The 15544-nt window shown below is 48.5% G+C and overlaps 1 protein-coding gene across 4 annotated transcripts in view; it reads left to right on the forward strand.

Moving 5' to 3' along the window:
- MACROH2A1 (macroH2A.1 histone) overlaps positions 1–15544 on the forward strand; it is a 62795-nt gene that overhangs the window by 34331 nt on the left and 12920 nt on the right. The window contains exons 5-7 of one of the 4 annotated variants that reach the window (XM_080932640.1): positions 3193–3303; positions 9709–9808; positions 15307–15396. In XM_080932640.1, the coding sequence (XP_080788766.1) occupies positions 3193–3303; positions 9709–9808; positions 15307–15396 (301 nt within the window). Of the gene's footprint in view, positions 1–3192; positions 3304–9708; positions 9809–11331; positions 11423–15306; positions 15397–15544 lie in introns of all 4 variants that reach the window. The other 3 variants (XM_080932642.1, XM_080932641.1, XM_080932643.1) reach the window with 3 other exon arrangements.

Consider the following 15544-nt stretch of genomic DNA (forward strand, 5'->3'; position numbering starts at 1 on the left):
CTAGCCTCTGGCCCATTTTCTGATGAAGGGAAGGCAAGTGGTTTTCAGTTTCCTTGGTCAGACAGCTGGTGGAGCCAGGATTTAAATGCAGAGCTAACAAGTTTAAATAGTATTGCTTGTGCATCCTATGATCACTGGCTGCTTCTTGACAAGAGCTCTACTGCTCTGATGGTGGAGGACTGCAAAGCCTTCCCCTGCAGGGTAAGTGAGGCCACACAGTCCTAACAAATCAGTGCTGAAAGTCACTTGCACCCTCACAGCGTAAGGCTCAGGTTCCACGGTGACCGCTGGCTTGCATGGAGCATGGAATGTCTCTTCACAGAAACAAGCTGACATCTGATGTTTGACACATGTTAGAGGCCTTTTCCCTCTAACGTCCTATCTGTGCAGCCTTTGGGGAGACCAGCATCCCATCATTGGCCACAGACCCAGCACTTCTTAGGAGTGACGTGGTCCTGAGAGTAGTGGTGTTGCCTACATACCTCCTGAAAGAATTTTCAAAAAGCTTTGCAGCATACACATTTAAAGTCCGATGCTTTTCATAAGAAATTTAAGGATATGTTGGTATAGTCCATATATTATCATTTATAACATTTTGTCAATTTTTATGTATCCAGTAAAAATACACAAAGCTGTTTATTAACATTGGAAACCTTACGTTTTACTTCCCTCCTTTCATTTACCCTACAGAATTTAATTCTAACATAATACTTTATTGAAGTGTGTGTGTGTGTGTGTGTGTGTATGTGAGAGAGAGAGAGAGAGAGAGAGAGAGAGAGAGAGCATGTGCATATGCACACACATGCACACGTATGTGTGTGTATGTGCCACTATACAAATATGGAAGTCAAAAGACAACCTCTTGGATTCATTTCTCTCTACACCTTTATGTGGGTTCTGGGGATCATGCCCAGGCCACTAGGCTTACATGGCCTGTGCCTTTACCTGCTGAGCCATTTCACTGGCTTCATGCAGTGCCTCAGCCTTATGCCCACTGTTTTAATGACTTTTGTAGCAGAGCACTGTATGTCAGTTCACTTGAACTATTTCGTGTGATTTTATACTACATGATATACATTTTCCAAGGTTGGATAATTACCACACTTGATAATATACATTTATTCAAACCAGCAAATGCATTTCAGGTTTAGTAAACTATTACAGGAAAAGCTAAATTTTATTAGAAAAATATCTTGTGGTGGAATGAATAATTTCCTCATTCATTGGCTCAAGGATCCTAAGATGTATGAATTGCTGTGTTGAGACAAAGGTCAGTGTCCTGTCCTACAGCAGAAGCTGTTGGTATTTGCAAAGTCTTGCTGCCTAAAAGGGATGAGAACCGAGAAGTCTGTTACAACAGCAACAGTGTATCCTCTCTATTCCCGGGACAAATGGTCAGGTTAGCAGACTCCCATCAGTGAGTTCTGAGAAACCTTTTAGGATGAACTTAGATTTACAAGGAGTTACAAAGACATTGCCCATGGCTCACCAGGTTTCCTTTCCTGCGGCTAACAGGCTACACTCACCAGTGAGTAGCAGCCAACATTAGCACACTGCCATCGACCAAGAGCTGGCTGTCAGTGTGCTTCTCAGTGGTCTCTGGCTGGTAACTCAGTGGTTTCTTCAGTTTTGTTGAGAGTGGAGGACTGAAAACGGCAAACTTGTGAATGGCTTTGTCAGTCTTCCTTCCCAGAAAGTATATAACAGAAGCCTGTGCTTCCCATGCACGTCTTGATTATTCCTGGCTCTCTTCTTCTCGTCAGATCAGATAAATGCAAAGTATGAAGTCAGCAAATCTGTGAGACTCTGTATACCTCTGCTGCCCTGTGCTCTCCCTCATAAAGCGCTTTTGTCTGATCTCCAAAGCTTGGAGCTTTGGGTTTAGCTTATTTAGTTTACAGAAGGCATCAGCCATGCCATTGCGAAAGCACTCCTCACTGCCAAAGCAGTCGACAAAATGACATGTTTTTCCAATGCAAGGAGGACTGCTAACACACCACTGCTGTGGATCTGAATCCTAAACGGGTACCTGGATAGGATGCAGGCCTTGCCTTGAGCTCGGTGTCTGAGGCTGTCCTTATGGAAAGCAGACTCGTCTGAAATACCCCCTGTCCCACCATGTAGGCAGGTATTTGCCACTGTGCTATGTATGCTTCAGCTACACCTTGATTTTCTCCCACTGGGCCTTTCTTGGGATTGATGTATTCTGATAATCTGGGGGAAGGGAAAAGAAAAAAAATGAACTGTCTAATCTGAAGACTCACCATTCCCACTGTCCTCAACCCAGCAAATATCCAAATGTAGAAAATCTACACACAAGCCAAATGTATATTTCTATTAGTTTTCACCCTAAAAAAAGCATGCAAAAACACATATGTCCCCCAGAGCCAGGCATACTTCTTACCAGTTTCTCAGGCAGTGGAAGGAGAGGCTGTGAAGGGGAAAAGGTCAAGGACCCACATTAGAAGCTGAACTGGGGCTCTGTAACTCTCGGAAGTTCCTCCAGACACCAGGAACTTCCATGTATTTTGCATGTATTTTGGTCTGAAGGACGCTGGGGAATGTGCTAGAGTGAAGGACACTGGATGTGGGAACAGCAGCCTCCATGGCCCCCACAGCTAACTCTAGAGAAGGAAATGGAAGCGGCTCAACGGTCTGCTTCCTCCTTCTGTCTGTCAAGGCAGAAGCTCGCACTGTAGCCCAAGCTTGCTAACAACTCACTGTTTAGTGCAGGCTGGCTTAAACTAGTAACAGTTCTCCTGCCTCAGCCCTCTGAGCACTGGATTACAGGAGTGTGCCTATAACAATACACTTGAGTTGCACGCAAAGACCTAAAAGGTGAAATACCTAGAAACTATTAATGATGAGATGTTACCCTGAATTTATGAAGCGATTCTACTCTAAATTATTAAAATGTAGGTTTGCTTTTAAGATTTCTCAAGGTTATAAGTAATCAAAATTCAATTTAAAATTTCTTCTTAAAACTCTTGGCTCTGGAAATAAATAACAGTCCCCACTGTGGGACATGCCAGTGTTTGTCTCCTCTGGCTTCCACTGTGGGACATGCAGTGGCTTTATTTCCTGTGGCCCCTGAATTGGTACTGGGTGAAGCCTGGGGCGGTCTCTCTGTTAAGAAAGAACTGTGTGGCCCCTGCCTGATGGTCCATTTTCTAACTCTTTGGTTTGTACAAGAAGAAGCAGGGAGAAGTCAGCAAGGCAGCCAGTGCAGACAGTACAACGGAGGGCACACCGACAGACGGCTTTACCGTCCTCTCCACCAAGAGCCTCTTCCTCGGCCAGAAGGTAGGCAGACACAGCTCAGCCTGCTCCAGGGCCCTGGGGTGGGGGGTGGGGGGTGGGGAAGAGGGCAGAGGCTGAGATTCCTGGGTGTCACTCAGCTCAGTGGGTGGACAGAACAACTCCAGGTTGGCTTTGCAAGTGGCCCCAGAGAGGGGTGAATGCGGACAGGACAGGATCAACAAGCGGGGCCTGGGGATTCTGCCAGGTTCCAGGAAGGGGGAGTGCACACAGACAAGAAGCTCCTACTGGGGGCCAGGACCTGTGAGCTCAGCCCAGGGAGGAGGAGCTTCTGTGGGTTGTTTGCAGGGGGAAGGATCTAGCTGGTCCTGGTGGGCACTGCTCTGACCCAGGGAGCCGGGTTGTTCTTAGACCAACTAACAGGTATACCAGGTTTCGTCACTGAACCACCAGGCGACTCCTCGAGCCAGTTGCTTGTTTTAACCACGGGCAATATATTTTCAGCCGGCCCAGTGATGCAGCTTTGCCAGGACGCCATGGTTTTGTAAAAGTTGATTCACTTTTATCGAGAATAAAAATGATGCAAAGGCTTTTTAGACCTGAAAATGAGAATTGATTAAAGGAGGGGTGGGGACGGCTCGGCTTTCTTAATCCTCTGTAACATAATCCTGAGGGACTGAATCTGGCCCTGGGTCCACTGGCTTTAAGGTGCTCTTCATTGGGTTAGAAGCTGCATCATTTTTACGTCCTCACTGTCACACCGTTTTCTTGCTCACTCATGCCCGTTGTCCCCTGCCCTTCCCTCTCATGTCACTAATTGCACTCAGACTCTCATGATGCAATTCCTGCAGTGACGCTCTGGAATCTAACCATCGCTGTTCACATCCTCTAGCTGTTCTCTGTTTTCCGTGTGCGTCTGTCTAAGGCAGCAGCTCTAGTTGTCATCTTAAGGTCTGGGCTTTGGAAGTTCGACTTCCTCTCAGCTGAAGGCAAACACCCGAGTCTTCCATGCCTTTCACAGATCCAGTCATGTTGCCTCAGTTGCCACTGATGTGTGAGAGAGACCCTCTGCTGCTTAGGACTAGCCTCCGTTCTCCCTCCCTAAGGAAGTGCATAGCCAGGGTGGGAGGCCTGCTGAGAGCTGGTGATGCTCAGCACCTAGGGACCCCTCTCACCCCCTCTGCTCTTAGTCACCTCCACCCTGGCCTCTCCTGATTCTGCTCCCTTCTGTTGCCCTACCCCCCACTCCCCGTCCCCTTGCCAGCCTCAGCTAGAATTCACATTCACCTCGATGGCAAAGACACGCAGCAAACATGAAAGCACTGAGCTCTGGAGGCGACCATGTGCAGCACAGATGCCCTTCTGTTGCTCTGTTGCTTCAGCAAGAGATAGGGTCAGGTCCACATCTGGGCTGTTGCCTGGGGCCCCACTGAAGATACCTGGCTTGTGTCTGCACAGCTGGGCACACAGCTCTCCGCAGTGTTTCTCCCTCTGGGATCCTCCTGGTCTCAGACTGAAGAATGGGCACCTCAGGGATGAAAATGGTCTAATGCTTACTGCCCCCCAGGGCCTGCAGGGTCTGAAAAGCCATAGGAACAGGAAAAGTATTGATACACTGACAATTTGAGATGGTCTGATGAGCAGGGTGAAGGTGTCCGGCTAGGTCACGCAGCCAATGTGGCTGTTTAAAATCTGGGCTTTGGTGAAGACTTGCTGAGCCAGAGCCTAGAATAGAAGTCAGCCCTGAGAACAGCACCGGGCACTGACGAAAGGCAGCCCGTCCACTCTTGTGGACGTTTGAACACTTTGGTCCGTTGGATATGATGAAACTGCCTTCCTACTGAGTATGTGTATAGCAGGATGTGCTGACACCTGTGCTCCCCAGGAGAGGCTTCACAGAGTCACTGAAGATAGCAGCTGAGTACCTTAATCAGCTGAGCTCAGCCTGGACACCCATGTGAGGAACTGGAGTGCCTCTGGCCTTTCAGGAACCCTCCACTCCTGTAGCTGAGGCCAAGGACATTATTCTGAAGCAGCACTTGGAGGCCTTTTATTGACTTTGACGGTCAGGAAACAAGTTTAGTGTGTAGTGCCAAGGGGCAGGAGTCATGAAACGGTCACAAGTGCCACACAGGCATACTGGAAGCCTGGCTCGGACGTTAGTTTTGGTTTGGGATTTAGAAAATGTTTCTGAAAGTGTACTTTAGAAGGGATGGCTGTGGTACACTGCTCTGTGTACCTCATTTCCCTTCTGACAGCAAAAGCAATCCTTAAGTACAGCTAGCAAGCTGGTGGAGAAATGTGACACTGTGTGGCTGGGAGCCAGTTGCTAAGCTACTTGCAGGAGGGCCAGCCCTCGGCTTAGGAGCCTGGGCTCTAATTGTTGTTGTTAATGATGCATTTCAGACTGAAGTCTCAGGAGCGATCCCCTCATTACTCTGCGATTTCCATGTTCACACACATTTTTGAATTTTTTAAAATAAGAAAACAGTGCTGTTAGCCTGAATCCACTTTTTTTTTTTTTTTTTTTTTTTGGCTTAGTGGTTGTGCTGAGACGTGTGGCTTTTGCTAGGCCCTTAAAAAAAAAACCTCATGGTTTATTAAAAAACAAGCGAACAGAAACCCCCACAGCAACAGCAGCAAACCATTGGCAGTGTGCGCATCCACGTCTCTGTCGGCAGTGAAGGTTCAGTCTGTGGCAGAATATTTGAAGCAGTTGGAAAAGCAGATTAGGGAGGGCAGAATCCAGTCTCCAAACCTCCCAAATTGTCCAGATCATGGTAGCAGGGATTCCTTTTGACCCATGACACTTCTGAGGGTGGGGAGTTGGCAAAGTGAGGGAGCTGTCAATCAACCTCATCCCTCCATTCAAATTGCTGCCCAGCTTATAAACTAGAAAGGGAATGTGGTCATACTGTGTGGCGCCATACTGACTTCTGGCAGCTTCTGGATTGCCTTGTCTTTCTAGGGCACTGTCTGGCTAGAAGCCTACAGTACATTGGCCTAAGGCTCTGGGAAGATTTACACTAGAAACATGTGGCATAGGCACAGCCCAGAAGTGAAGACAGGCATGGCCTGCTATGGCTCCCTGGGGAAGATGATCTTTACAAGGTGTCTAGGAAGAGCTCTGTTGAAGGCAACTCCCTTCCCCATTCCCTTTAGCAGGGAAGTGGACTCTGAGTCCAGGGAAAGAATTGCACTTGATGTGAGTTACACAGGAACATGAGGCCAGCCCAGCCAGCTCTCTTCATTGTCATGAATGGCACCAGAGTTTGACAGTTAAAGGCAGGCCCAACATACCAATAAGAAAATCTGTAATATCACTCGCACGTCTTAAGACTTCATTTCTAACCAGATTTTAGAAGGGATTGTATTGTTTCCTTTAGCCAACAGTGTCAGGTCAGGGTAGTAGAACTCGCTTCTCGTCATCAGTGCCAGACACTCTCAACATACCCCCTCCACCCTCTGCCCCCTCCCATAAGGCTAGACTGGCCTTTAGCTCCCAGAATGCAATGCAAGCCTAGCCAAGGCCCAGTTACTGAGCTTGGTGTTTGTTTCCTTTAGTCCCACTTTCAAAGGAAGAAGGTGTTCACTTCAGCTCAGGAGCTGCATCTAATGGTATTTGATGTTCATTGCTAAATAGGACATGACCATCCTAGGTGACCTGAGTAGCAGGTGTCAGAGACAGGCCACCAACACAGGGCTGAGATCAGGGTGATGGGTTTGGTGGTGGGGAAAGGGACTTTGTAGTTTTCTGGGCTAAGTCCCTTTCTTCCAACTGTAACCAAAGGGACACACTGTTGCTCTCTTGGCAATGCCCCAGTGGTGTGTTCTTGCAGCAGCCAACAGGATTCACAGCTGCACTAAAGTTTCCATGCTGAGGTATAAAGCTGAAGTTTTTAATCTTCCCACAAGATGACAAAGATGTAATCACTGTACTCAAACACTGAAACCACTAATGATCTTTCTCCTTCCCAGAAAATCCGACTACTGGGAACTTTCACAGTTTTTGGCAGTCTGATTTGTAATTCAGGTCCCTCTCCTCTGCCATACTGCGTGTGGCCGCATGCTCTTCGGCCAGCTGACTTCTGTTTTGGCCCAGGACGTGGCGGTTCAGCTGGAGATTACCAGGCTGGTCCTTTCACAGCTGTGCACATGTAGCCCGTGTGCCCTGTGCTCAGGGGGTTTTGCTCTCTTGTCCAGGGGCTTTGTTTTTCTGCTGATGGTTACCTCACAGCTGACCTTTGCCATTGGTTCAGCCTGTCCTAGCCAAGTTAACTACCCGTTCATTCTTTACAAAGGATGACCCAGTTCTCTCCCCACTAGTCTCTGTCACACACTCTGTAGAGAATATATTCTTTAAGAGCAGCACAGACTTGTAGCCAGCCCAGTACCATGTTCTTAATACTACTGTCCAAGCATGATGGACAGTTGAGTATTAGCCTTAGCTTAGATTTGCGGGAGAGACAGACAGCCCTCCAATGGTTGGTCTGGTACCAGTATAAATAACAGCCTCCTGAGGTGCCATGGTCCTTACTTCCAAGAATGTTCTCCACCTGTGGCCACAAGGAATGGTGACAAGGCCAGGAAGAACCAGGGGTTCTCCAAGGAGCCAAGTTCTGTTTGCAGCCGCTTCCTGCCTCCAGCAAAGGCAGGATACTCCCAGTTTCCCCAGAGAGCCCATTCCTCTGGACAGAGGTGTCACAAGCCACTGAGGGTCAGAGGATGCTTCCTAGCTGGGGGAATTAGAGCTGGTGAAAACATGCGTCTCCAGTGAATACAAATCCCAGATGTGCCCATACAATTACGAAAAGTTTGAAGGGTTGAACCTGCATGCCTTTTTAGCACATCATTCTTCAGATGCTTAAATGTGTGCTCAGCCATGCTCCACAAGCAGAGGCTTTCCTCTCCACTTTCTCCCTTGCCTCCCTCCCTCACCAACCTCTTGCCTTTTGTTTGTTTTTCTGGAGGGGAGGCATAGAATATTTTTTAAGAACAGCATTTCCTTGGAGCCCACCCTGCTCTCACCCTCCTCCCAGCAGGAAGGCACAGCCAGGGTCTGCACTCCTCAGTATACCTGCCACTAGGATCATGAGCCCCTGATGGGCAGCTGTTGGCTTTCTTCTTCCAAGTTAGGGATGTGAAAGGCCTGCAGTCACGGGCTAGGGCGAGGAAGCCCATGCACAGAAACCCAGCATTTCTTCTGTCTCTGAATCTTTCTTTGGTCAAATGACTACATTCATCCCTACCATTGCTTTCTCCCAAGGAAGTACTCTTAGTCTAAAGGACTTTTAGACTTTGAAAACCGAGCAGCTTTTAAGGATCAGAAGCTTGGGGGTGTATTTCTCTTGCATATAGTTTTCCATTTTCCCCCCTTTATCCCAAAATGGCCCCAGAAGTTCAGCACCCTGGGGCTTCGTTTCCAGGAGCCATCCTGTATTCTACCACTCTCCCCCATGGTGAGTGCCAGGACAAGGACTCTGTCCTGCTGCCCCCCTGCAGGGTCAGGCCTAGGTGGGTCTGTGTGCTTAAGGCACAATTGATGTCACTGAAGAAGGAGCAACTTGATGACAAGACAGATTGTGAAGGTGCAAGTTTGGCCACAGCTGTACTTAAAGAAAAGGAGGGACTGGGGCAGGGTGGGACAGCAGAAGCTAGCACCCACTGCTCCTTATTAGTGACCAGAGCTTGCCATGGCAACAGAGCAACAGGTGGAGAAAGGTCAGTGGCTCTTGAGAAAGACCCAGTTGATAGGGCGGATACAACTCAAGATATTTACAAGCCAGCCATCAGCCTCAGTGCAACCTGACCATTGAGATGAAAATTCTTTTCTAAAAAGACACATTATCTTTCTGGAGAACTGCTTGGGTGCCTCCCCGGGTGTCACCAGAGCTCCAGCACTGTGTGAGTCACGGGCATACAAAGTTAAGTGTTCTGGCAACAGACCATTCTTGCTCTTTGCTACTCCTGACCAAGACGGGAGCAGGGAGGGTCAGCCAGCAGCCACAGTGATCAGAACAGTCTTAAAGAGCTACAAACACTTGCCAAACAATGGCACTTTGTAGGTGTCCACACAACCAGGTAGGGTTTCTCTCTTGCCCTAGTGCCCTCCCCTACCCACACTGAGCATCGTGCTTCTGGGTCCTCATCCTTACAAATTCCTCTAAAGGAGAGCTGCCAGCTTTCTTCCCAGGCCAGTGTGGCTTGTGCCTCCTTTTCACCCTAAGCAACATCTGCAGGTTCCAAGCGCCCGCCTAGCTTGCTTCCCCTCAGCACCCTGTGGCACAGGAGTCTTCTGTCTGAAGTAGACCCACACTATCCAGCAGCTGCCAGTCTCTCTCTATGCCCAGTGCACTGCGAGTGTCCACTGCCTCGCCCATGCCCAGGGCTCTCACCCTCTGCAACTTGCCGGCTCTCCTGTTATTTCCCACCTCGTGCTTTTCTTTTCAGCTGAACCTTATTCACAGTGAAATCAGTAATTTAGCCGGCTTTGAGGTGGAGGCCATAATCAATCCTACCAATGCTGACATTGACCTTAAAGATGACCTAGGTAATTGGGGATGGGGTTTGGCACCACCAGATGTCAGATGAAAAATTATGGAACCCAGAATTTAGGCTCTTTGCTTGCCTGGATTTAAGCATGGTCAAGGCAGATCTCCAATCCCTGATTGGCCTTTGATTGTGGGCCTTAAATATTGACTCACTCCAGACCTCACCAAATGGAGATGGTCTCTTATATCTCATTGAGTCTGATTGGCTTCTTCCCCTGCATTGCAGACACATCACCGTCTAAATTCTCTTCCATAATGATCAGACTGACTGCTGGTTTCGTGGGAGGGATTTTAAAATGTGTGTATTGTTGTTTTCTTCTTTTCCTTTTTTCTTTATTTCTTTTTAAGCTGAAAAACTCAGGTAACAACAAAACAACAGTTTCTCCATTTAAGCTTTGGTTAGAATGGCACCCAAAGTGTAAGAAGGGAAGCCAGCTGAGTTTCATATCATGGATCTGTACTTTATTATTTACCAGCTCCTGTCCCTTAACCTTTCCTAACCATGTGGCATGTGACTGACTCCCACCATCTGCATGCACTGTGCGGCTGGAGGCTGTTAGTCAGAAGAACAGACAGGAGCACAGGCTGAAAGGTCCCCTCGGGTGTCCCACCTCTGTGGTTTCATCATTTCACGAGAGGAACCATCAGTTGAAGGCATAAATGCCCCTGCAGGACACAGTCTTGCCAGGGCACACAGGCATCCGGTATGTTCTGTGTGCCTTCTGCCCCCAACCGCAGCTGCTTTTGTCCTACCAGGGACTGGACTCTCATCCAGAAGTCCACTCCCACCCACACAGACAGACCACAGCAGTGTGTTGAAAACAGACTGGAGCTCAGAAGTACCTGGTTGGGATTTGTTTCCCACCTGCTTCGTCCAGAAGTCTGCCCGCCATCTGTAAAACAAAAGGGCAGAGGCTATAAATGGCAGCAGTTCTGTCCAAAGTATGTAAAGGATTCTCTGGAAAAAGAGAAAAGCCTGGAAAAAAATCTTTCCACCCACTCAGGGAAAATCATACGCCCTCTACAAAGGTCTGTGCTGGTTTCTTGAGCTGTCAGAAGGGAAACAAAAGTAACAAAAATCAAAGGTTACAAGTTGACTGCTACAGATGAATGGAGAAACTCATTGTTGTGGTTGGCCTGACAGTCCACATTTTTCAAAGCAGATGCCATGTTTTTGTAGCCTTCTCAGTGGGGTGCCAGTGTTGTATAGGCTTCTGCAGGGTTAAGCGGGACATTCCTTGTTTTCTTTCTTTTGATCTTTGCAAATGATCTCATATGTGTGTTTCTCTTTTTTTTTGGACTTGTCCTTCAAATGTTTAATTTAAACATGTCACATTTGATATTCCTCCTCCTGTCCTCACCCCCATCCACATGTGCGCACACTGCGTGGACTGATTGCCCCTTGGGCTCAAATGTTGGAATCGACCAGGTAGGCCAGCCCCGCCATTGGGGCCTTAGTGAATGTGCCTGTGCGTGGGTCTCGGTCCAACACAGTTGATCTACATCTGTTTACCTGTTATAGTTGCAAGTTGTTCAGGCTGACATTGCCTCGATCGACAGTGATGCTGTCGTTCACCCGACAAACACTGACTTCTACACCGGTGGTGAAGTAGGTAATGCCGAGCTGGGTGCTGCCGAGTGTGTGTGTGCATGGTCAGTCGGCCGCGCAGACAGCTTGATCCTTTGACAGCTATGCAGGCTGCATTCATTTCATACTTCCAGCCGTCCTGACCTTCCTGGGACCTTCATCCCCAGTTGTGAACTGGAGAAGTACGGCTGGCGTTAGCCCTGTGCTTCATGCAGCGGCCCCTTGGGCACTTCTGGTTTGGAGACTGGCTCCCCTTTTTTTCTCTGCCCCCTAATGTGTGGCTTTGTTGCAGACTGGGTTCCCCGAGGTGTCAGTTACAGGTGGGCGGGGCCACCTCCATACCTGTGTACAGGTTGTGCCCACCCAAGTTTCCCCATATCAGAATCATGTGTATTCCTGTGAATGGCTTCACAGATCAGATACATATAAGGGGTACCCTTTCTAAATGTGTCCCCACACGTGAGGTTTCAGCCAGATTGGCGGTGTATATTTTATAAACTGTCCTTGGATAGCACTTGAGAAACAGTGTCCTACACTCAGGAAGCACTTGGGTCTCCCCTGGCAGCTGGTGCCCTCTGTGGGTCCAGTGTGTTCACATGTTCCGTGTGGCTGAGGTATGAAGAGGCAGGTTGCTGAGTCCTGGAGTTGCAGATCCACTGTGTGGGCTCAGTACTCAGTTATGTCCCAGGCATTCCCTGGCTAGGAGGGCCCTGAATCCTAGCTTCACTAGCTACTGGCCAAAACATGCAATTACTCCATGCCTCAGTTCCTCTACTTGGTAATGAGGCTTGTGTGAAAAATTGGCAGCACACCTTCTTGCCTAGGTCCTGGGACTTGACAGTGTCCCAAAGAGAATGACATTCCTAGCCAGCCCCCAATCCTATGAGTCCTGCAGGAAGCCCTCCCTGAGTCCTGTGCTCTGGGTACAGATCGCTTAGGACTAATGCCCAGTGTGGTTCAGTGTCACTGTCAGAGCCTGCTGCCATAGAACCTCCTCCTAAGAAGGTAGCTTAAGGAAATATGTTTCTTTTCTCAACTTAATAAAACTTGATGGGAAAGACGTAAGTGTCCAGGGCAGTGGATGGAGGGAGATCTGTGAAGCTCCTGGGCAAAGTATCTCAGTCAGGCCCAGAGAGCTGCTGGCCATGTGAAAAGGCTCCTGTTTAGCAGAGCTGGCCACATATATGGGAAGAGATAGAAGTTTTGAGACAGTGTTACAGCCAGCTAGGGGGTGAGAGAGCTGTGGCCCCCACAAAGAGCCCAGTCCTCCCCAGACTGGATAATGACAATGCTGGCACCTTATCCCAATACCCAGAGATTGCTATCTTTTGTGGCTCATTAGCAGTGTGGGCCACAGCATGGGAACAAGGACATAGCACACATCCCTGTCACAGCTAGAAACCTCAGTAAGAGGAAAGACTGTGCCAGGTGGGAATCCAGTCTTCCAAAGCCCACCTCTGCTTTCTCTGCCTCGAGATCCAGTCCAAACTAGTACTGACCTCAGAAACCTGTACAATCCCAAAACCGTAATAATCCAGATTCATGTATGGCCCCAATTGGCTCCAGCTCCCACTTTGATGTGAGAGAAGGGAAAAGAGGAAGCTAGGGAGAAATGGCTGCACTTTGCATTTTCGTGTGAATTCCTGAGTCCTGACTGCTGGAAGAAGGGATTCGAGTGCAGGAATGCCTAGCCCAGTGATTAACTTCTACCATCAACAGTTCTTTCTAACAGTGAAATAGACCACAGGCTGAGCCTGACATTTGTCCAAGCCTAAAGTTTTGCTTAGGCTGTTTTGAATACTGATACTTATGCCTGCTTTCTGAGCATGAAATAATGTTCTTGTTCTCATGGGAGTAACACATGTTTATGCTTGGGGGCGAATCAGCCAATTGCTTTATGATTAACCCCGAAGTTGAGCCTAAAAAGCAAGAGTGTTGACAATACGGTTGAAAACGGGCCTGTTTCTTGTTAAAAAGTACACGTGTGTCTACATGAACATGTGCATACATGTGTGTGTAGGAGTCAAGTCCTGACTGGGTTGATTGCCTGTGACCTAGGGTTCAGTTTCTAAGTTTGAGAAATGCATTAAGTGTATTTTTAGCTTGCAGCTTCACTTCTAATTAAAGCAATATTTAATTATAAGTAAAAATTTTAAAGTAAACACTATTCCTAAGCTAAAACACCTTTAATTACGACGCAGCCTATTTCCTTAGGAAATACTTTATATCTCAAGAGGGAGTCAGTGATCTTTGCAAGCGAAGCACTGACTTTTCAAATTGCCCAGTTCTTACCTAAGAGTAGATTTGACAGAAAATGTGAGCCACAGGCAGTAGCCAGTGGAATACCCGTCCCCTCTTCAAATGTCTTAAAGGGAAGACTAAACCAACAAACTAGTTGGTTTGGACCCCACACTCCCTTTTCCTTGGCTGCATGGATATTTCGAGTGAACCTCTATCGGGGTCTCACATCCGGGCCGTACTAATGTCTGAGGGGCCAGAGCATCCCGAGACACATGGTACATTCAGCTGCCACTACGGTGCTGAAGTTAGTGCAGATTTTCAGTAGCAGCAGGTGAGAGCCTCTGGAGATGACTTGGGGACACCTGGCATAAAAGCTCCTGCTGCTGTCAGGGCAGTGAAAATGCAGGAGCATGCAGTGCTGTTGAGGACAGAGGCTCCCACGGCTGGAATCCAAGGCCCAGGCCTCGCTTAGCCGAGGAACTGCTCCTGGGCAGGGGACTGCTCCCCATACTCATCCACTCACTGTGGGCTTTCTGCAGTGACAGTGGTGGCTCTGTCTTACCTGTGACAGTGCCCAGAGGATTGCCTTTTGCTTCCAGACACTTATTGGGGTTAATTCCCCTGTGAGGAGCATGCATGCACATGAGACAGGTTTTGCTAAGACAGTTCTGACCTGGGCTGGTTCATTCCAATAGACTTTGACCAACCCAGGTATGATTAGACTTTCCAAGATAAATGGTGAATCCTAAGGGGAGTATTTCATCCTTTTTGAGGAAAAGGATTTTTAAAAATTCACAGAACTGAGGAACCAGAGCTTAAAGAAGGAAAGAACTCTGTTTGGCCGAACGTGACTTGATGCCATTGCACAGCAGAGACAAGCTGCTCGTGGCCCATGTGAGCTGTGGAGCCCAGAGTCCCCAAAGGTGCTGCTCAGCGTGGCTCTCAGAGCACGTCTCCTGGGCTCAGAGAGGCCGTTTAGAAACCAGCCCAGGCAGCCAGCCACCCTTCCTAAGCCTTGCGCAGGACCACTTCATCTCTAAGCTCTGCTTCTGATGTCTCTCTCCTGTTCCTAAAACAATTCCGAATCATGAATGTAATTAAGAGAATATTGTCTGAATCCATTTTTCTTTGTTTCCTTTATTTCACATATGACACCAAAGCTGCAAAATAGGAACTAAGCATGCAATGCTGGCCCGTAGGTGGCCAAACGGGAGCGTCCTCTCCTTGACCTCCTTCCAGGAGTGCTGGCTGCCTGGTGTGGGGAGCACGTGCTACTCACTCACAGACCTCCTTCTCTGGGGCTTCTCCCCAAGATAAGAAAAACCTCAGCAGGCCCATTGGAAGTGAATGTCGCCTGCTTTCTCCTGCCCATGCACACAATGCAGGCCAGACATGTCTGTCAAGAGCAGATGCCTCCTTCAAATCTCTGGCATCCCCCACCTGAGTTACACCCTGAGTCGGGGCAGCAAAAGTAGCCAGAGAGAACAGTAGTGCCTAGTGGCCACTGGCCGAGGGCAAATCCTTTCTCTGTTTTCCCAACCTGACCAGCCAAGGCGTAGGTCCTGTTTTGCAGTCTTGTGCCACTTAAAGTTTGTAATGACGTGACATGTGGAGTATCTGTGTGCCGCAGACCGGGTGGCACTCTGACCCTGCCCTGCCCTTGCCTAGGAAACACACTGGAGAAGAAGGGTGGCAAGGAGTTTGTAGAAGCCGTTCTGGAACTTCGAAAAAAGAACGGGCCCTTGGAAGTAGCTGGAGGTAAGGTGGAAAGGGGGCGGTGCTCATCTGGTGTGGCGTGCGCAGTGCTGGGGAGGAGCTGAGGGTTGTAGCAGTGCCGTTGTCTGCAAGGTAGAAGCCCGGTGAACGTGACCACTCAGAACACAGAATGCAGCCCACACATAGTCAG

The sequence above is a fragment of the Micromys minutus genome (assembly GCF_963924665.1).
Source record: "Micromys minutus genome assembly, chromosome: 1".
NCBI lineage: Eukaryota > Metazoa > Chordata > Mammalia > Rodentia > Muridae > Micromys > Micromys minutus.